We start from the raw sequence: 23,326 nt of genomic DNA, 5'->3' as shown, positions 1-23,326 counted from the left end.
TGGCTTGCCAGCACTTGGTGTCCTTCACGTCCCTGCAACCCGTGTTAAAACAAAGCTTTGCTGAGCGTTTCTCCCCCTCTGCAAACATCTGAGGCTGTCCTTCACCAGTGTTTTATCGCTGTGTGTTCCAACTGCTGATACCGTTTGTTTGCTTCAATCTTGCAGCCCACAGAAAAACAAGAGTTGTTGCAAAAGCATCCCTGTGCTTCAGCCCGGGCTGTGAGGCTTGCCATGGGAAGCCCTGCTCACCAAAGCATGGTATCACCTGGAAGGGAACCCATGACAGATTTCAGATCCCTACCGCCACGTAACAGCTTTGTCAACCGGTTACTACTGGAAGTGACCCTGATTACCAGAGACACTGAAGGGATGGATGGAGGCCTGCATGCTATAAGCCATGCAGCGCGTGAGACGTCCACTGCCAGTGGGGAAGACAAAGCCAGGATGATCTTCGTAGCAGCAGTAGCAGATGAAAACCACGGTAAAACAGTTCCTGCTTATAAATACTTGCTTCACATGTGCAGAATCAGCCTAACCCTCACCATACACTGCTCCACGTCCTCGAAGACGTGTGCCTGCCTGAGGCAGAGCCATCCGAGCCAGCTGCCTTCTCCAGGCTGCTCTGCTCCAGGGGCTGACTCAAATGACACAACAAAATCCAGACTAGCTACCTAATGAAATTTCAGGAGGTTACTCCAGGCTTTTCCTCCAGGCTTTTCCATCCACTGCCTGTGCAGATGGAAATAACACAAGATCCCCTCCTGTCATCCTGCACAGCGGTGAAATGAGATCGTGGAGCAGCCCCACAGGTGTGAAACTGGGACCTGTGTAACCCTGAGCAAATGGCTTCACTATTTTCTAAGAACTCTCTTTTTCCTGTAGCTGAAAGCTACTGCAGAGGAACCCTCATCAGGTGTGGGACACAGACCAGTGACACCCACCTGCGGCTCCCCAAGGGATGTGCGTCCCAGGAGCACTTCAGCGTGGGCAGGCTTCATTACACAACAGGCAGGCCGACAGACAGCAATTAAGTCTTTATGTCTGGGCACATCCCACACAGGCTTTTAGCAGCGATTTGCCTTCTAGAGAATCGTCTGCATCTTGTGAGCACATGCGGGAAAAGACAGGCGTCCCTGAGGATGGCTGCCATGGGAAAGGGACACCTGCCCCCGGGGTCAGCCCTGCACTTCAGCTCAGATCGAGCTTTCGTCAAGCTCATATTTAATGCATGGGATGTATTTTTAGTGGCTCGGATGTGTGAACACATCGTGGCCTTGATGTTCCACAATGGGTGTGTGAAGGAGCCGCCGACCTTCTGTGATGGATGTAGCTTTAATTTGATAGTTAACATAAAGTGGGACGGAGGAGATGAAGCGTTATATTAAGACATTTGATAATAAATCGGAAAGTGCTTTCCCACTGCTTTACATAGTTATGCTCTCCGCTGATCTATTTAGGCGACACGTGTAATTCTGAACTACAAAGTTGTATCCCTGCTTTCATAAACATACTCACATAAAACCCAATAACAACGCGGCCTATTTATTGCTAAAACGCTAGGAGGAAATTGAAAAAGGTATAAATACGATTCATTGCTGGTGATCTCCTGCCCCCTGAAGGCACTGTAGGGCTCCAAATCTCACTCAGTGCACAGCATCATAAAACTGAAGCAATAAATGTCACTCCTTCCTTGATTGCGCATTAGGCCAATCAGCCTTTTACTGCGACTAAATAGGCCGTCACGAAGACATCACAAGCTTACTACCAGGCTTTGGCTCTGGCGAAATGTGGGGCTGGGGAGCGAAGAATGCTTGTTTTTAAATAATAAGTAAGCAGGATGGAAAAGAAAGGTGCAAACACACATGGCTGTCCCATGCCTCTGCGCCTGTTCTTTCACGCAGTAATGCTCTGACATACACAGGCGGTTATGTGTCAATGCACATTAATATTTGATGTGCATTATCATACTATCCCCTACAAGCACTCTTGCAATCTGGTGAGCCCAGGGTCTCCTGGACACGGAGTTACACAACGGAGTGGTGCCTTCAGCTGGGAGCACCCAAGCACAGCTCTTCAAAGCTGAAGCTGACCCTGTGGTGCACCTTGCGCAAAGTGCAGAGCTGGGCACAGTTTGCACAATGCCCTGTGCTACTCTGAGAGCACAAAACTGGCTGCCAAAACCCTTCCTTCAAATGCAAATAAAGGTGTGTCCTCGGAAGTTTGTTAGTTCTCCTAGGAAGGACTGAAGGATGCAGTCACAGAAAGATGCAGTCACAGCTTGTGGGAAGAAAAAACCCCAGGTTCATTAGAACTCCTGTTAACCGAAGCATATAAACGGCTGCTTTCTGCATGTTGGAGGACATCCACGCTGCCTCCCAAGCTCGAGGTGACTCCTCTGTGCCCTCCAGCACACAGCAAAGCAGACCAAGTGGGAACCAGCCTTCGATTCTCAGCCCTATCCCAGTCCCTCCTCATCCCTCCCTGCCAGGACCATCTAAGTCTTCGCTGCCTCCGTATCTCCTGTCCACAGCCACGTGAACCTGACAGACAAACTTGGTTATCTTGAGCAAGACTCCTAATATTATTGCAGCTTTTTCTTTTTTAACTGAAAAGACTAATCATTGTAAAGACAAGTGACAGCCTTACATGGCTGATAAGCCGTTCCCCTCTTAAGTTTCAGGAGAATTTGTCTTGCTACTATAGGAACATGGTACGATGGTAAGACAAGGAAACAAAACTAAAACATCTCAGAATCTACTTTTAGCTTTTCACAAATCAGTATTTCCTCCAAAACAACTGAGACAGTCAGTAAGCCAAATTCTGCTTTTATCATCACAATTTCCAAGTTTGCACTCTGTGAGCAACTGTACATTTACACTCTGATTGAGTCTGTTCTCCCTTCTGCCTGCAAAAGGCTCTACTGGCTACTGAGAAGTTACTGCATGGTTATGATATCAGCAGAGGTTTTCTCCCTGAGCTGGTGGAGTAACATTTATTGCTTTCATAAGCCAGAATTTCTCCCTCTGAAGCTGAAAACCAAGTCTGGCCCAGCTCCTGACAGGAGGAGTATGAAGATAAAAATCCGTCAGGTCTGTGACTTAGAGTGGAGGGTATTCTCCCTTGGCCACGTGATGAGTTTTGGTGTAATTGCAAAAGATAAAAAATGTATGTATCATATAGGGTTCCTAAAAGACCTTCTTGGGAGAACAGTACAGATGGAACACAATGCGGTTCTGCATTTATCTGAGAACATTTAGAGCCATGATATATAGTCTATATGACAGACTTCCTTGATGCATGGAGAAAATACAGTCAATTTCTTCGGGTAGGCTGAATTATTTACCAGAGCGTTCCAAAGTGTATTGGTAATAAAACACTATGAAGTATAAGTAACTCTAGACAATCTTGGCTTACGTTAAAACCAGGGTGCTTTTTTTTTTTTTTTTAAGGAACGTTAGTAAGAAGATAAATCCTGAGAATCTGGAAAGGCAGGAGTTGGCCAAATGAGCATGAGATTCGGAAGGACTGTGGCCTCTCAGTGGATGGAAAGGTCCATCCAAAGTTAGAAAATCCACAGTCTCTCACTTACAAATTAAATGGGATACTTTGGCACAGGATGAAGGATGAAAGGATGGTAAGCCGATTTTCTGAAACTTACCAGACAAGGAAAAATAGCTGTTTTTGACTAGAAACAAATAAAATGCATGCAGAGTAAAACAGTTTCAGCAGATGACCAAACAAGCCATCATTTTCCAAGCAATACCTCTTTCTGGCAAACCCAGTAGTGCATTTGAGTTAGAAATAGAATGTGCTTGGTCCTTCCTGCTTCTCAAAAATGACTGGACCATATGCTCTCAGAGATGCTCTCTGCAGAGAAATATAACTTCTTGTGCCCTGCTCTTTCTGTGGACTCATCGGATATGGTTGAGCACTAACCGGGGCTGGTTTTATGTCTAAACTGCCTGCTGAAAGATACCTCTGACACCTCAGCATCCTGCCAGTAGGGAACACAACAGGAGTTGTGGTTGGCAGTTGAGGTGGCTCTATTAGGCCAGGGCTAAGATCATGAGAGGACGTACACTGCCTGGTCGTCTCCTGCTGTGAGACACAGAGACTGCACGCTGCAGGCCCTTTGCTTCCCTCTGTGATTAGATATGAGCACCGTGCTCCCCGTGAAGATCTACACAGCAGCAGCCGCATTTTTGCGCCCTAGGTATGATCTGAAGCGAAGCAGAAATGTTAGCCTTTGCAGGACTGCAGTTTTTAATTATTTAATTCCATTTCGGTGCTTATTTCAACCATGAGCCCAGCAAGCATGTCTGAAGATCTACTTTTCCTCTAGAAGAGAAAGGCAAGCAGCAAGAAACTGCCATATAGCTACTGTGTAATGCACGGGACGATGCAGATGTTAAAGTAGCTTGTTGTTTCTGCATCTGGAACAAGTAGGTCACACACAGTTATTATACACCCTGCTGAACACGAAGCAGCCAATACCCGTGTAATGTATGTGAGCTTTCAAACTACCTTTTAGTACTTCAGAGTACTACAGCATCTTGTTTGCGGATGCTTTCATTGAGAGCAACTGACAGAAGGGGGAAGGGACCCGAAGCTGACTGACCTAATTGCTGGCTGGATTGAGAAGCTGGCAAAATTGTTCATTTTTTTTAATATGTTTTCCTTCTATACTATAATAAAGATAAATATCGATTGCTGGAGCAATATTGATTGCAGGGGTAGTGGCTGACGGCAGCTGCATGATTTGCACAAATATCTTCCATGTACAGTGCAGTTTATTTGCATGAGAATGCAATTTCACCATCCTCACGCATTGTGGATTGCTTGCTTGCTGTATAGGAGTATTCACTCAATATATATATATCAGTGATTAGCGATAAAATATGAAACAAAAGCTTGGAACAGTTCATATTCTTAATCCATCTTGGGTGTCTGTATGCTCAAGCTAAGTAGAGTTTGTTGTTTCAGCCATGCAGAAAGAAATGCAGGATGCAAGGGACTCACCGCAACTTCCCCACTTCCTCTGGGAGCACCACCCAGCTCCATGTCATGCATGAGATCCACATCCTTTCCTCCATCACACTTGGCTCCCTAGGGAAGCTGACGTCATTTTTTCCCTTCTGGGCAACTTCTGCCTGCCCTGATCTGAGCAGAGAGGAGGTGGTATCTGAGGGATGAGCAGGGAGGAGAGGATTGCTTTTCTCTACTCTGCTCCTGTGAGGCCTCATCTGAGTACTGTGTCCAAGTCTGGGGCCCCCCGGAGGGATGTGGAGCTGTTGGAATGGGACCAGAGGATGGCCATGAAATGATCAGAGAGCTGGAGCGCTTCTCCTGTGAAGAAAGGCTGGGAGAGTTGGGCTTGATCATCTTGGAGAAAAGAAGGCTCCAGAGACACCCCACTGCAGCCTTCCAGTACTCAACGCTTATATGCAGGACGGGATCTGACTTTTTACACAGTCTGATAGTGACAGGACAAGAAGGAATGGCTTTAAGTAAAAGAGGAGGAAATTCAGTTATAGGCTAGGAACAAATTCTTTGCTGTGATGGTAGTGCTGTGCTTGCACAAGCTGCCCAGAGAAGCTGTTAATGCCCCATCCCTGGAGGCGTTCAGGGCCAGGCTGCATGGGGCCGTGGGCAGCCCCATTTGATGAGTGGCAATTCTGCCCATAGCAGGGGGCTGAAACTAGATGATCTTTAAGGTCCCTTCCAACCCAAGACATGCTGTTATTCTATGACCCTGTCCACACTGCAGTGCAAAGCCCTAAGTGGCCTGCTGGAGCCAGGCCCCTCCTATCAGGGGTACTGCAGCATCTCCTTCACCTGCAGCCTCCGGGGAAGGCTGGCAGCAAGCTGCAGATGGCCTCCTTGCTGTCAGGCCGCAGAGAAGGAAAAGCACTCTCACATCAGATATTTCTGCATCCTTCCTACAGCTACCAAACCGTGGCTCGTTCCGGGCAGTCCTCCACTTTGAGTCTCCGCTGCTTGCTGACCTGCCGATATTGAAATCCTAAGCAAAAGCAAGCATACTTAACCCCAATTCATCATTCTGATTTTGATTAACTCCACAAGTCAGAGGTTTAATCTCGCTTTACGAAAACACTCCTGTCCTCTCTACTCCGTATCTTCCAAGAGGAAATTCAACAGAAGGGGTTTTGCCATTATCTATATCCCCTTCCACTTGCTGGGACATCTCACGGACCTCCGAAATAGCTGCCCAGCATCCATCCCAGCCATGGCCTGCCCGATGTACAGAGTGCTCTTATTTCCTCAGTGGCCCATAATGAGGAGATGGATACCGGGATCTGGGTTCTTGACGTGGTTATGTACTGACACTAAGCCACTTTAGCAGATGAGCAGGCACTCCATTTGGTGAGTACTATTTATATACAGCGAGTATTTCATGGATGCTTTTTGGAGGATCTCAGAAACACACCACTGTTCAGCACGTTACGCTTCGTTCTTCATTTCCTTTTAAGTGTATCTCTCGGGGTGTTATGTTGAGTAGCCCTGTCTTACAAAATCAATTATTCCTTAGCCAGCTCAGAAATAAAACCCAAAGTAAGCAACACCAAATGTCTGATTTACCAATAGATTGCAATCCTGCGCTCAAGAGCACAGCCCTGGCCCTGCTTTAAATATTCATGAAGCTCACTGGTGCAAAATGCATTAAAGGTGGGAATAATGCCAGTAATGCACGATCCTCTTAGTGACAAGAAGCTTTCACATATTAAAGTAGCAAGATGTTAAAGACTTTCAACTGAACAGTCTTTGTTTTTAACCCAGAGAAAGAGATTCACTAATGGAATGCCAAATTGCATTCGCACATGTGATATTAGGCTGTGGAATAGGATAATAATATATGTGTGCTTTAACATGCCTCAGAAAACCTGTTATTACAGTTGGCTCTTTTCTGCCTTTTCTTTGTACCTTCCAGAAAATGTTCACACGCACATCTTACCCCTTTGAGTTGTCTTTTATGTGGCAAAAACCCTATCAAAATCCCAGGAGTCTAGCCATTAACAGATTGGTTTTAAGGAAATGAAACAATTTAAAAATAATGGTGACACGCTACAATAGCACAATTCAGCCGAGTGACAATTGGCAACGAAAAAAGAAAAAAAAAAGAAAAAAAAAAAGAAGGAAAAAAAAAAAAGAAAAGAGTTAAACCAGAGACAAGGGACTGTGAAAGAACAGACTGTGGCAATGCAGAATAATGTTAATTGTCGCTTTAAATCATCAGCAGCCCAACCACATCTGCTATCACACCTGTGCTCTCCCTTCTGATCTACCCTGACACCGAGCCATAGCAGGCAGCCAGCCAGCCCCGCAACTCCAGCTCTCAGCTCTGGCTCTGCTGCCAGCTCGCATCCCCCTCACCTACAGCAGACCGGGCACAGATCCTATAAGCTTTGATGGATGGGGACACTGCTGCTGCAGGGCTCCTCACCCCATAACTGCAGCTCCCTGGGCTGCCGGGAGCTCCCGACATCGTTTGGACTTTCAGGAACCCCAGCGGTTGGGAATCCTGCTTACTTCTGAAATTAGACGTTAGAAAAACACAGACCGAATATTAAACTGGAATTTTGCTGCCCATTTAATCCAGGGGAATTTTTCCACGCACTAAATCTTCGCAGGGACAGGGGAAAGTGCATCAGAATACGACTATCTGCTGCCAAACACAGAAATTCAATTAATGTACATTTTGAAAGAGGGATCTAGGTTCCCCATACATGGCCTGCTTTTATTCCAGAAATAAGAATAACAAAGAACTAACACCCAGAAGGCTCATTTTTTAGAAAGACACTTATCCACGACTAATCATGGGGCAGAGACAGGAAAGCAGGGCTCTGTTACGGCATATGAAGTTGTTTACTTCAAAGCAGCCCTTTAACAGGCTTTGCACGGTCTTTTTACTTCTGCTTAGAAATCTGCTTTGCTGCCTTTTAGCATCCTCCCAGCAAATGCCCTTCCCCTGCTCCCCGCCCTGAGAAGCACCTTCCCCTGCAGAACGGCCGCCTGTCAATAAAGATTGAGAACTTCAGCTCCCGCAGCTACTGCACCGCTCTGCGTAAGCCGAGCTGTTTGGAAGGGGAGGAATTAGTTGCAGAAGCTGCAGTGGGAACGTTGCTGGGCTAAGTTGGAGCTGGCTCCTTTATCAAGCTATTTCCAGAAAAAAATAAACAGCGCTCCTCAGTGCTTGTGATTAATAATGTTATTTGGTAGCTAATTTTATTCCTTACCCCTCTCTTCTGCTGCCTTCCAACTTGCAAGTGCACTTAATTATGAAAACATGAGCACTAGACTGTGGATTTTGATGTATTAATTTTACCGCTGCTTTTTTTCAGCACTGCACCACCAAATCCCTCAAGGATAACTGGTCAAAGAGACACTGAGATTCCGACACCAGAAGTCATTTCCTTAAACAAAGTCAACGTTAAGAAGTATCTTCCACACAAATTTCAATGCATTCTTGCAAACCAAGATGCATCTTGCTCCGGTTTTTCAACGCCTGAATTTCTTTTGATGCCTGGAGCCAGAGCTAGACTTCTGTGGCTCGTTGCTTGGTACTTTATAAACACTGGGTCCAGAAGTCATTAGAGGTTTGGCAAGACCAAAGCAAAATGAGCATGAGTTGATCGCCATACCCCTAAGTGTCTTCACTGAATAACAGAAATGTTTATCATCTCATGTGTGGTCAAGGACGTCCTGCCTGGATGGGGCCAGCTGCCCAACGCTGGCCCCACTTATCACGTTCACCGTTCATTCGTTCGTTCATTCATTCCCCTCTGCTCTGCTCCTGCTGTACGTGTCAGAGTTCAGGCAATACCACTTTATTAATATCTCACTGCCCAGTTTCTGTATCCATCCTTTAAATACCAGCAGCCTTCAGCTTCAGGAGCATCGCTTAGATCATCGACTCTAACATTTGCATGATTATTCTGATGTCTTTCTAAATTTGTACCAATTACTTAGAACTAAGAAAATACGAGGCTTGACATTAAGGTGGTGTTAGAAATACAAATGTGTGGATAGCTGCTTTTTGGATCAGCTGGCTGCTCCAAAATTACAGTGAAATGATTAGCTTAAGGTTGACTTACTACAAGGTGTTTGCACAGTACCTAGGCAAACTGACAAATCCAACAAAATATTCCAAGTAGAAAGAATTATTTCCCCTCAGCTTACGCGACTAAGGTTTAAAACAACAACCAAAAAAGAGTATTTTTACAACCTCTTTCCAAAAATAAAATATAAATTTCCACAGAGAAGATGTCTGAATGCATACTCTATTTATAACTTCTAACATTTGAGGGTTAGGTGTTTGACTCCAGCAACCAGGAAAAAGCGAGACAGATTTCCCAACATTGCTAATGCCACACATGACTTAACACAATGATAATATTAATGATACTTTTTAACTGCAAACGCTGTAGGTCAATTAGTTTTCCCAATTCTGTTTTTATCGAAAAATAAAGCCATAAAATCCCAGATGGAGTAACATAAGTTATAATAGCAACAAAATGGACAACTGCGTTTCTGGACTTCTTCTAAATTGTGCATGTTCCAAAATTACAAACATTTTTTCAGCCTAACAGCCACTTCGGTCACCGTCTAAGCCATCAACATTATCTAATGAATCTGTGGGTGCAAAAAATGAAATGTCTAATATTTTTAATGCTTTCTAAACCACAGTATCTTTAAATAACACAACATTGATTAAAATAGAAGAGTAGACCAAATTACTGTACCAGACGTCCTCTGCATCTTCGTCACACTCTGCCCCAAACTGGCAAATGTCACAGGTCGATGTCTCTTTTTGATTGGTTTCACCTGAGCCTTCATTGACTGTTGGATGAAAAGCAGAAGAATATACATTAGTAAAGACTGCAGCAACAAAGCGCTTCCCTCTAGAAAAATCTGTTCACCGTGTCAGCTGAATGCGATGCTCACAAAGCCCACGTTGGCCAACAGGCAGCATTTCTGATTGAGCCCAACACAGAGATCTCCTTGTCGCTCTGTGGGAAAATTGCCTGGGTTACGGAGCGAAAAGGAAAAAGAGAGAAAACTGCTCCTCTTCCTTTACCCTCCCAACCCTGCAGCCTTGGAGCATCCCCACCTGCCCCCACCGCAGCATCCCACAAGTCCCCATAGATTCTGCAACTAAGGGCACCAAAAGGAGGGTCTGCTAGAAGATCCAACAAAAACATACCTATGTTTGTACACAAGCATGCAAGCACCTTTTGCTGTCTTTCAAAGACTGCTGCTTTCCAGCAGGCCTCAGCACCCAGTGATACCCATCAGATAGCTGCAGAATGATTACACCAGCCCGGAGGGCAGGTAGCAGTCAGCCCCAGTGGACACTGCTATGTGCAGAAGCGCTCTCTGTGCTCATCCCTTCGTTCCTTTCTTCTATTTGGTGCAGGGTTACTGCACACACTGGACAAGTTATTTAACCTCTGCCCCAATCCCTATTTGTAAAATGGGGAAAACGATGCTTTCTGATGACAGTAAGAGGGGAAAAAAAGTTTTGCCTTATTTGTCTCTCATCTTTATACGCACAGTGCTCGTGTACTGAAGAAAAAAAAAGAGGAACCTCAGAAATCATACTCTGGCTTTTTGTTCTGCACTGTCAGGGTCTGGGATATGTAATTTCTGCTTCCTTAAATGTCTCAGGAACTCATTATGTTCCCATCTCATAAGAGCTAACGTGAAAGAGCAGACAGGGTGTCCATGTGCCTCACACCATTAGCATCTCCATGGCCACGTGTGTCATCCTGAACCTACGGCACCGGGAGCTCATGCAGCTGTACGGCTCTCCCCATTTCTCTGCAGCCATTTCCAAGCTTGGGTTTTTCACTGATTTTTTTTTTTTCTTTCCTTTTTCTTTCTTTTTTTCTATATATAGAAATCTCTTTTTCTGAAGAGACAACTTGGACAGCCTGGCTGAGAATTTCCAGTGGTTAAGATGTTGGTCAGGATACATGATTTGGCTTGACCAAGTCCTGCTGCTGCACCGTGCCACAGTTCCTCTTTCTGCACAAGGGGAATGGAATCCCTGGCAGACACAAAAGGAGCAGTAATGAGTGACTGCACGGGAAGTACACAGAGACCTATGGTCAGGAGACTTGTGACAGCAACGCACTCCTCACCCACCAGGAATATGAGATCTGCTCCAGCCCAGGAGCGTGAATAAATTCTTTAAGGCAAAGAGCTATCGTTTCTGCAAATCACTTCCCTTACATTTCCTTTGAGTTAAAAGCATGCACCCTATTTTTTCCTCCCTCTAATGTTTCTGCTAATAAGAATAGCAGGTGTGGGCTGACCAGGAATTTCACGCAGGCCCACACACAGGCCCACATCACAAACTTAGCAAAATAGCTTAAGTCAATAAAGTAAGTAATGCAAAGATTTAATAAGTGATTTGGAGGGGGAACATGCACCCTGAGATGCAATGCGGTTCTGAATTTCTGCTGAAAAGTAACAGGTAACTCCTTCATGTTCTTTGAAGAAGCTCTGCACGCAGCATTCCAGTGCGCACACTGTCATTAAATGCCCGAGCATGCAGCAGTCTTGATGACAGAAGACAGCTGCTTCTCCCTCTCCCCTCTTCCCAGCACCTGCAGGTAACATTATTATTTACCTTTCCTCAAGGTGTGTTTTCCCTCCCTACACAAACACTCACACCCCCACGAGCACCCGTGCCCACAGTCTGCCAGACGCAGAGCTTTGCTTTCTGCATGCTGTGCAGGTAAGCGCCTTGATAAATGTGGACATCTTAGAGTTATTTTCCTGCTGCTTTTCAGCCCGAGGACTAGCGGGTGTCTTTTTTCTAAGGGGACTCTTTTCCTTTCTGTTCCTTGCTGCATCGCTGATCTGCGCTCCCTTTCATAACTCAACTGAAAAAAAACGTTAGTGGGAATATTGCAGTTTGTGAATTCCTCTTGCTAAAAATGTAAGAAGCGTGATTCTTTTTCTTTCTTTTTTTTTTTTTTCCATGCAAGTTACAAAGTTCTCAAATTAGCAACTGTTGAGATGATACAAGGGACGTGTGGTACCTTGCTGACAGATCGTGCTGTGACGAGTCAATGGATGTGCAAAGGGGAGCAGTGGAGCCACGAGGGAGAGTGGCCAGCTAAACGCTAACCTTGGCTAAAACTCTTCGACATCCTTTCCTCTGAAGGCAACAGGGGAAACTAAGGTGACTCTCTGGTCAGTTTTCACTGATCTCTGTGGGACCACTAATAGTAGTATAATAATCTTCAGTCAATATATTTTAACTGTACTGGAGAACACAGCGGGTAAAAAAATATGAAACACCACCATCACACACTTGAATATACAAAGATACGAGCAGGCTGATCAAACTGTAAGTGTCTATGTTCATTGCAGGGGATTTGGACTAAACGACCTCTTCCAACTCAAACGATTTGATGATTCTATATTCTATTTATATTGCTTTGATTGGCGTGATCAGATAAAAGCTCATCACAGTCTCGAAGCAGGCATGATCTTCATGCTGTCATCCACCATGCTCGATCCTGACCAAAAACTTTGGGATCACCCTAGCAGAGTGTTGAGCCCAAGCCAATGGATCTTGGGCCTCTTAGCCAACACGACTGCAAGACACAGTGCCTGGGGGAACTCACTGCATAAACATACCCAAAGTCTGGTTTTTACACCCTCTGCAGTCCCAGATGTGCTGCACATTTCCTTACACAGCCCAACCAGCAAGCTGCAGGGATAGCCCAGTCTTCTCTACCTGTGACTAAACACGTCTCCTACTAGGGCTGGTTTTTACAGATGACCGAGCTAACTTTGAACTATGACAATTATAAGTGACAAATGTCAGCATTCTGGTCACGTGAAGAAAATATGACATAATTACTACTTGAATACTTGACTTGTCACAGTGGGATGTCTTTGCTAGCGCGGAAAGAACATCAAACAAAATTGCTCTAGATCATTCTAACAGGAAACCCAGCTCGTTTTTAGCTGTAAAATCTAGGCAACAACAAAAATCACATGAAGATTAGGGTCGATGGCCATTTTGGAATGAAAGATAACGTGCAAATTAAACTGGAGGAGGAAAAGAACAATAATATCCAGAGCAGCTGAGGTGATCCTGTCACACGCTTCAGTATTAACAGGATTGCTCTGGACAAGTGACAAGGAGAGCAGGCAAAGCGAGAAGGCTCTGAGAAACGAGGGCAGGGAACCAGCAGAATTTACTAAATGTGTCAGAACAAACACTACCTGCATCTCTTCCAAACAGCCAAACCACCTCACAAACGAGACCAATAAAAGCTCAGATGCTGCGAGTGACTTCCTTCTAATCAATAAGCCCTTTTTCCTGAAAGCATTAGCTCAGTCAAAACCTGCAAAGTGAGAAAAATGAAGGGTGCGAAGCAGGGGGTGGACTCTGCTCTCAAAGCCTGGCAGAGGCTCAGAACAACATTATGGTCAAAATGAAAAGAAAATGCTCTGCTGTGTCGGTAATAAATCCCAGCTCTGACACGTCGCGTTCTGCTTTCCTCCCGCTGTCTGGCTCCACCTCAATAAATACACACTTACTCTCTCTTGCACACACAGACATGCTGGGGCAATTACACACGGCACGATGAAGCCGGGCCGCCAACCAGCAGGGGCCCTGACACAGAACTTCTCAAGGAGACCCGCCATGTTTATCTTCACACTAGAGGGCACCTGGTTGGGTTCTTCCAGCCACCAAGGCTCAGCCCTGGAAATCACCTCTCCATTAGTGAAGGGCAGACTCGTTAAGTCATGGCTGTGCCGTGGCTGAGCAGGCTGCCAGGAGAGCAGGCAGTGTTTCAGAGGGTTTTAGTGCTCCAGGGCTTACCTCGGATGCCTCCACGCTGCCTTTCTCAGCCAAGTGCTGGGGAAGGCTGGGCTGAGCTCAGCTCACGCACATACCCAGGCAAGGTTTGCAGGGTGGAACTAGAGGGATCCAGCCAGCTCAGATCACTGATAAACCACGCTCTTATCTCCTTGCTAAAGAGCATGCAGATACAGCCAGGCACTGCTTTGACGCCAATCAGATTCAATTTGCAGTGTTTTCCAGATCTCATACATCTCCTGTGACTCTCAGGTTATACACTTTCTCATACTCATAGCCGGTGGATTATCTCGATGTATAAAGACCTCAGTTCCTATTTGTATTTGTTTAGAAAGGTAGGACTAAGTTTTAGGGCTGTGGAGAAAAACCTTGTGAGTATAATAAATACCAGGAACGATCAGGTTTACCATTTTAAAAACTAATTATTTTGATAGGGCTGATTCACAGTTCTTCAGTCGTGTGTACTGCTGCGTTTATGTTGAACAGGAGAAAAGCATTTCTCAAACAGAGCTCGCGCTGTGCTGAGCTCACCTGCACCTCGTGCTAAAGGCTCTGCTTCTGCCATGGATACAGAATAAATAGCGCAGAAAACAGACCCTGAGATGTGCCTTGAGTTCAGCCAGTGACTACTACCAGGAATGCTTCACATGATCACCGAGCACTGCTGCTCTTTCTAGTTTCATCTTTTTTTTTTTTACCTCCCGTCTTGCTTTCTCTCAAGCCTTCCTTCCAACCATCTTTCAGCTTCCCTCCGTTCCCCCACAGTCCCAGTTTTTCATTGCTGACAAGGAAACTAAGATGTAATCTGGTGGATTTTCGATAAATGCTTACAGAAAGCATTCAGGGAAGAGCAAAGAGCCCCTCAGCATCAACCACCTCCTGAGCTCAAGACGAAGCACCTTTCAGCAAACACAGGAAGGGCTTTTGGCAGCCTTTAGCTGGCTCCCATCTCCCGCAGGATGAGTCGTGTTTATTATCAGCCTTGTGGCACTCACCTGAGAGATTGCTTTGACCAAAACCCAATTTCGGATGATCCTGATTAAACTCATCGCTGTATTTTTCTTTTATTTACATGTGTATGTCTGTGCCTAGCGACGGGAGAGGAGTCTGATTAAATAATGTGAGAGTTATGATTTACAAATTCCACTTCGCCTCCTCTTTAGTGAATAACAAGACACTGGCTTAACAACACACATACACGGTTTAAAAAGGAGCAGGATTGCGCCTCTGCATCTATCTGATTGCAATTTGCTCCTTTCAGCAGGTGCAACTGGAGGTTTCCAAGAGCGCCTGGGTCTGAAGTCAGGACATGACTCTCTCCCTACGGATCTGTGCAGGAACTTGCCTGTATTTGCACAGCTGTAGCCAGGAGGGAACGCATTCAGTTCTCACTCAAAGATTATTTATTCTGAATCAACAGTATTTGCTTGTTTTTGTCTCACGCATATCCCCGCTGCTCCCACGGTGCGTTTGATAAAAAATTAAATATGATTAGTCGAGGCCAGTTTCTCCTAGCAAGTATCTCTAATGGCATTTCAAAAGGAATGGCTCATTGAATAAAATCCTATTGTAGGCTTGCTGAATGCTGACATGAAACAGCTGTGTTTACTGCACCCTTGTGCGGTCCCCCTACAAAACTTGATGTTTGCCTGGTGCATGTGGGATGCCAGCATCTCAGATTTATGAAGGTGTACGATGACCAGCACCGACACTGTTTGCCAGCTCGAGGAAGAGGAGGTTCATTTAATTTTGCCAAGAGCTTCTTCTCATAAACAGCTTTGAGCGAAAAGCCAAATAGCATGTGGGGACTATTTATCTTTGCCTTGCATTAATTTAAAGAGAAATCACTTCCTTGCAGGAGAATTTTCAAGGAATAGATACAGCTGGTTATAAACATGCCTGCATTGCTGCCAAAGCTTTGGTGGCACCCGGCCCTGCTCTTGTGTATTTCAACATGCCCGACAGCATGAACAAAACAACCAAGCGGCCATGAGCACAGCTGGATGGATGCAATAGGACGGGTCACCAACCATGGCTGCTATTAAAGGGTGTGGGAGGAGACTAATACACTCCTAATTGCAAGTACTGGATGACCCACTGGGATTGAAAGAGAAGAAGATAATATCTGATTCCTCCCTCAGGTAGGCTAGCCTAGCTTCACAGATCATTAAACCCCCACACTGTGCCAAGGGAGATGGGAAGCTGCAGTCCAGGTACAGGTCCAATAGGGAACAATTCCATCCGTGGTTTTATGAACTCTACAGAAAGGAAGCTCAAAATGGGTGATGTGACTTTCCAGGGCTTTGCGCACTGAAAGGATGCGTTGCCAGCTTCCTGCATTGCGGAGAGATTAACAGAAGACTTGAATTTGAACCTATACAGCTTCTCATCTTTCAAGAAACAAAACGAAAGGAACAAAGATAAAACCTCAAAGAGCTGCACAGCATCCACTCGGTGACTACTTCAGTTTTAAGGTCTTTGTCATTTTGCTATTGATTTAAGTCTGTGTACCCTTTTGAATATTAGTATGGCTAGCAAGATAGCAACATCATACATAAAAACGTTCTTTATTCTAGAACAGATGAAACTCCCAGTGGTAAAAGAAGATTTAGGTATCTCTGAAGATTTCTTATCACTGTGCAACATAACTCTCTAATGGTTCAGTGCCTTGGAGGGTCATCTGAGATCACTTATCACATAAATCAAATAGGTGGCAGGCTATAAGAGCGGAAGCCTATAGCAATTTCATGTCTTTGCTCGCAGACATCAAATCTATCTTTTAGGCAGACTATAGAGGAGATAATATGCCACTCCATTTAAGCCACTGAAGAAACTCAAATCTGGGTATTAACCAATTTTAGGAAGCTGCTCCTAGTCTTGACTGCACCAAAATTACCTTGGGAAATGACTGGTTTTAAATCTGAACACATGGGCACAGGAGCTGGGCCCGGCTCTAATTTACTCTGAGGCTTCTGTAAATCACTCTGGCAATGGAAGGCGATGTCACAGCGAGGCAAGTCCAATTTACTTTATGTCCCATTTACATAATCAGGGCGGTGTGAAGTGGCTCACGGTAAAAATGAGTAGGGTCTACCTTTCACTGAACTCAATAAGGGAAGTGCGGCATTCTTCTCCCACTCCACTTTTCTTTCACTTTACATTAATTTCTGTTTATCTCTGTGGTGCTAATGCAAGGTATACACACACAGAATTGTGCAGTCTGGGGCTCAGAGTGGAGAAGATACTCATACCTGTGACAACCTTATACCCTGGGATGAGGCCTCAGAGGAAGGTGCCTCAGGTGCCTACACCACGTTCAGCAAGGCTGTGCCCTCCTGAAAGGGAACCGCAGGTGGACTTTTGTTGGCTTCTTCCCCCAGCAGCTCTGTCACCAGCCTGTATGCAGAGAACAACCCCCAGGAATAATTCCTGCCCAGGAATAATTTCATGTTTCTGCAGTATCCCTAGGCCTTGACTTTCACCTCAGAGCCGAACCTATAGGCTTGCACAGCCAGGGCTCAGTCCTTTGTTCGCCTGTTTCTCTGCAGGTGAAGCAAGTATGAAGTGGACTGCAAAGCTCTGAGTCCTGCAGGAGGTGCAAGAGTTATGCAACATAGCTCCAGTCTTTTATATAACAAATACATATGCACATTGCAGCATATAACTATGTGAAACTGTCTGGTGTTAAGATGGAAAAAGTCAGTATAAGTCTGTTTTTTCTCTTTGTACCCATTATTAGTGAGCAAGCTGAGGCACTGTGTGAATAGAGTCACGGAATCACAAAATCACAGAATGGCCAGAGTTGGAAGGGACCTCAAGGATCGTGAATCTCCAACCCCCCTGACACATGCAGGGATGCCAACCTCCCCACTTAATACTAGACCAGGCTGCCCAGGGCCCCATCCAATCTGGCCTTGAACACCTCCAGGGATGGACAGGGCATCCACAGCCTCTCTGGGCAGCCTGTTTCACCACTCTCTCTGAAAAGAACTTGCCCCTGACATCCAACCTAAATCTTCCCTCCCTCAACTTAAAACCATTTCCCCTCGTCCTGCTGTTATCTACCCTTTCAAAGAGTTGATTCCCCTCCTGTTTATAGGCTCCCTTTAGGTACTGAAAGGCTGCAATGAGGTCACCCCACAGCCTTCCTTTCTCCATGCTGAACGAGCCCAGCTCCCTCAGCCTGTCTTCGTAGGGGAGGTGCTCCAGTCCCCTGATCATCTTCGTGGCTCTCCTCTGGACCCTCTCCAACAGCTCCCTGTCTGTCTAGTACTGGGGGCTCCAGACCTGGACAGAGCACTCCAGATGGGGCCTCACAAGAGCAGAGTAGAGAGGGACAATCACCTCCCTGTCTCTGCTGGCCACCCCTCTTCTGATGGAGCCCAGCATACCATTTGCTTTCCGAGCTGGAGTGAACAGCACTATCACTGGCCATTGCACTCCCTGCTCTGCCTAGGTGGGATTTTACACGGCTATGTACAGGAAAACAACCGAGATCCAACTAACAGGACACACAGGATGAGTGCAGCATGCCAATCTCTGCCTTCACACAAGCAGAGTGGAGATCCATTTGCATCAGAGTGATGTTGCCTCCCGAGTACAATTTCACAGGTATGTTTATGATGGAAGGAGAGCCATACGGTACGGAAGGTTTAAACACTTAGTCTCACTTGATTTCAATACACTTCATATATAGAAAATCAGAAGCCCAGCAGGAAAACACAAGATTCCATTGTCACTTAGTTGCGATTAACCTTTGTGAGCTCACACAGACTTTTGTCAACTGGTAAGTCCTCCAGGCTGGGAAGGATACCCTGTCATTTAGGCTCAGCAGCCGCTGAGCGTGAGCTCTCCAAAGGCTGCGGGGTGGTGTTAACCCAAAACCAGCCCCATAATCACACACTGCTCCCCACCTTACCCCAGGCATGGCCAGCACAGAGGGGACCACAGCATGGGGACACTTCCCATCCCCATCTTCTCTCTCAGCCTCCACGCAAGAGGCTGGTGGTAGCATGCTTTGCAAACATGCTCCTTCTCATTAATATTGATTCACCCACACAAACACTTTAGCTATATTTGCTGATTGCATTACCATTGCAGAAGTGTAATTAACAAATTAAAAGGGAGGACTATGATTCAGATTAACATGGGGAAAATTTTTACTTTAAAAAAATGAGCCTGATGTTTGAGGATCATTCCCCTTTGCTATTTATTTCAATGCCTGGGATATGCTTTAAGAGCAACGCTCTCATAAAAAAGAAACTTCCTGATATGCTGCAATACTGCAGAATGAATCAGGAAAAAACCAAACAAATAAAATAAGTCCTCCACGCAACACCAGATGCTAGACTGCAAATGGATGCGTATCACCACTGCGAGAGGAACGGGGAGACACCAGTTGGAAGCTGTTTGGACTGCAAACAGCTGGAGAGCACCAGCCTGTTGGCCAGCACTTAGAAGTGACACAGACTGTGCACAACCAACCCCGGAGCGAGCAAATGCCACAGGTATCCGCGGGGGAGGGAAGGGAAGAGCCTCTGCACTTGCTGCCATTCTGGATGCTTACGTGATAAAATACATGAGCAAGTCGTCAAAGCTTCCAAGCAGCAGCCGGACTGCTTTCCTCTCCAAAAACCAATGAAGCACATATGGAAGAATGGCCACAAGATGATACCTCCCTTCCCTCCCATCTCCTCTGAAAAATATCTTTCAGGTGATCTAATATTATGAGAAACCATAATCATTAAGGATTGATCATGCTAATATAATTTTCTGGATGGCTTATTAACCTACTAAGACATGTTTTTCTCTACTTCCCTTCATTAGCGACAGCAATAATTAGGTAAGGCCAGAGTAGCAAAATTGATCATCTGCTGCTGCCAAAGGGGACAGAGAATGTATCGTGGACATTTAGCGTAATGTTCTCTGAACTCCAGATGCATTCATTACATTTAGCAACACAGCTATTCCCCACCTTTAGCAGAAGGAATGCATCAATGTAGGTATCGTACAACAGAAGCTCGGTCCCTTCCAACCCAGACCACTCTACGTTTCTCTCGCTCTGCTGGCACAGCGAGCTCGTGTAAGCACGGGATCAACAAAGGCAGTGTTGATGAATTCTCCCATTTTTTTTTTCACATTCCAGCAGCTGGCTTTCCTGAGCTCCCCCCCCCACGTAAGTGGTAGGCAGCTCTCAGTAGATAACAGCATTAAAGGGAGCTGCAAAGAGTTGACATTACAAACCTGGCACTCTGATGTCACGCTGCACAAACAGCGAGAGGGAGGATCTGCCGGAGTAAAAGCCAGAGATAATGCCAAAAGCATAAACCCAACACATTGACCTTATTTAAGCCCAAACAGTTTAACACTAGGATATTTAACACAAAAATGTCGAGAGCACTCTTTATTCCACGCACACACGGATGTTTTCTTTAAATATGCAATTGACTTGATATCTGCAATCCCCCCTCTTCAGATGCAAAATCCAAAATAATGATTATATCAGTCATTGCTTAATACATTCAACTGTGGCCCTGATTTTCATGCATGAATGGTCATTTACATATCATTACCCATAATGCCTTCCGCTCGGATTTCTCTTTCTAAATAGAGTAATACATTTAAAGTCGTCATTCTAAAACAAAAAAATGCTTAAAACGGGGACTTTCGTTTCTCGTTATCTTATCTATGCTCTTAGCAGCTAATAGACCAGAATATTAAAACGGAAAAGTCTCAAGTGTGTGTGACAACTGCTCCACTGAGAAGATCTTACAGGAGAGGCAATTACCGAGGGATTTCTCTGAACTTTGGAAGCGCAGATAAACACCAACAGAAAAGCCAAAGCAAACCAATCAGAAGCAAAACAGTAATTATAATACGCTCTTCTATTTTCCCAACGCAAGCCCTTGTTGGGGGCAACACTGGTTCCTCGCTGCACGGGGAGCTGCATCTTGCTCGCCACTAATACTCAGCCCCCTGGTATTCACAGCCAATTTTACATCTTTTATGCAATTAATAAATAATGGAATCCTCACTGGCAAGCAGTAGAGTGTGGGTTTTTTTTAAGAGCGAAGAGACAAAGGGTGCAAGCTGTATTTGCTTTAATGAGCAGTGAAGGAACAAGGTATTCACCCAGATCCCGTGAACGGTGTACTGCCGTCAGTGCTGAGAGAGTATCAGGTTAATGCTTTCTTAAATTGAAACCCAAGGCAGAGCAAGAACAATTATTTAGTGGAAACTCAGACCTAACGAGATACTGGGACGTGTGAGATGCTACCCTTTGACAGAGAGGGTAAACAATTATCTCTGTCATTTTCCTAATGGAGTGGCTGGACATCATAGCAGAAAACACAGAGGACACTCACAGGAGGGAATTCAGCCAGGCAGAAGCTGAGCCCGGCTCCCTGATGAACTGGGACCCAGCTGGTTCCACGCCGTGGAAGCTGTCAGCACCAACCTCCTGGGGACAGGAGAGGTCAAAACAGGACAACTGCTAGAAAAACATGAGCGATGCAGAAGGAACTTTCCTCCTCGTTCTATTCTGAGCTCCTCAAACCAGATCAACATTTTGGCTACTCTGATGCCTATTGACTCTCTCCCACTTTGACATGTTTATAGAATGTCCTCATCCTGCTCTGCTGGATGCTGGCGTGGCTGCGTGCAGGGAAATGCCCCAGCAGAGCACTGAAGAATGGGCAGCCAGGTTAGCAAAGCAGAGCCACAAGGGTGACACGACACACAGAACACACAGTGAGCTCCAGAGAATGGAAAATTTTACTTTGGGGAGAAAAAAAAAAGATTGAAAAAAGACTAGTCGTCTGATATAAAAATGAGTGTTAAAAAAGACTGCTATAAAAAGAAGGATAATCAATTGTTCTCCACATCCACTATTTCGGAGACAAGAAATAATTGACTTAATTTATGGCAAAGGAGATTTAAGGTAGATATTAGGGAAGAAGTCTTTCCAACTTCTAAGAATGATGATGTACTGGGCAGGGATGTGCAGCAATGAAGCAGATGGATGCTGCACTTTTGAGATGGGTCTGCACAAAGCAAGGGACAGCCTAAACTGCAGCTGAGCCCAGCAGACCTGAGGATGGATTGGGTGGTCAGCTGAAGCCACTTCCAGAGCTATCTATCTATTTAACTGCACAGCCACAGCTTTACGATCCATTTTCTGCACGTTAGGCAATAGTTGGGCTCCATACTGCACGTCTCAGTCTCGTCCAAATTCCCATTTAAACTAAGGAGGGGTGTTTTTTTGGTAATATAACTAAAACATCTTCCTGGGTTAGTGACGTCCACCCAGATATGAGGCCGGTAAGTATTTTTACACCGTCTCCATAAGGTGCAGACTCCTGCAAAGCCAGAGGATGGGGCGCAGGACCCAAGCTCTTCTGACCTCAGGAAGCAGAGAACTGACTGCCTCTTCCTCCTCTCCTAAAAGCAAATTTGCTTTTTTAAGATGTAGTGGTTTGGAAATACCTGTTCCAAATGACCAACTTTTTTGCCCCACTTAAAAAACTTTTTTTTTTTTTTTTTTTTTAATTGTTAATTGGGTTGCAAAATCTGTGGTAGCAGAGCAATACAGGTGACGCAGTGCAATTCCCAGAGCGGGTGGTGGTGATGCGTTTCCAGCCTTCTCACTTGATTTCTCCTCTCCTTCTTCCTTTTTCAGGCCCAGGGCAGAGTTATGGTTTATTTGCACAGCGATAGCACAGCCCTTCAGAAAGGAGATGTAAAATGATGAATCAGAGGGCCAGACACAGCCATCTGTCACATCCAATAAGCACGCGTGCGCTATGTGAGTGCCTGGTCACTCCAGTAATTAGCTGGTAAAGCTGAACGGGCGATTCTTGAGCAGAATTGCATGAAATGCATTTTGATGCACAAAACAATTATGAATGTGACGTGCAAACTTCCAGATACCTTGAAATTGTCTCTTCACTTAGCTTTGGAGGAACTTGACCTCCTTCACCCTGGTAAGTGCAAGAGAGCACAGGAGGAGGGGGAAAGTGGGAAGCAAATAAATCTCAGTAAGGCATCCATGTTTTTAAAATGCAGCTTTTCCTTCCAAAAACTCTTAGATAATGATGGAAAAATAGTCTGCAGTGAATTCTGATGAGAAAAAAAAGAGACATACAGACCAGAATAACAAACGTGTCCCATGTGACTGCTGGGAAAAATGAAGGGTCTGATTCAAGTTCTGTTCTACGGGACTCTCTCAATTACCTCTGCTAAAAATCACATTCAACCCTCTGTGTTTGGCTGAATAGAGACAGCAAGCAGACGAGAAGCAAGGAAGCCCCATGATCCAAATGGCAGCTAGGCATCAGGTGAGCCACCTGAACTCACTGTGATGCTGTAAATGTACACGTATGAATGCAGACAGAACGCACGCAGGTACAAACAGACTTGGATGCTACTTCAGCGGAGGGCAAAATCCTTATTTTTCCCCCT

At 45.3% G+C, this 23,326-nt stretch overlaps 1 protein-coding gene across 2 annotated transcripts in view; it reads right to left on the bottom strand.

The window, feature by feature from the left end:
* TMEFF2 (transmembrane protein with EGF like and two follistatin like domains 2) overlaps positions 1–23,326 on the bottom strand; it is a 108,123-nt gene that overhangs the window by 33,991 nt on the left and 50,806 nt on the right. For both annotated transcript variants that reach the window (XM_085228840.1, XM_085228841.1), the window contains exon 5: positions 9,762–9,858. In XM_085228840.1, the coding sequence (XP_085084966.1) occupies positions 9,762–9,858 (97 nt within the window). The remainder of the gene's footprint in view (positions 1–9,761; positions 9,859–23,326) is intronic.

This window comes from Meleagris gallopavo, chromosome 7, assembly GCF_905368555.1.
Source record: "Meleagris gallopavo chromosome 7, MGAL_WU_HG_1.1, whole genome shotgun sequence".
NCBI classification, from domain to species: Eukaryota; Metazoa; Chordata; class Aves; order Galliformes; family Phasianidae; genus Meleagris; species Meleagris gallopavo.
The sequence above is the reverse complement of the archived record's forward strand: the minus strand, read 5'-3'. Positions and strand labels throughout refer to the sequence as shown.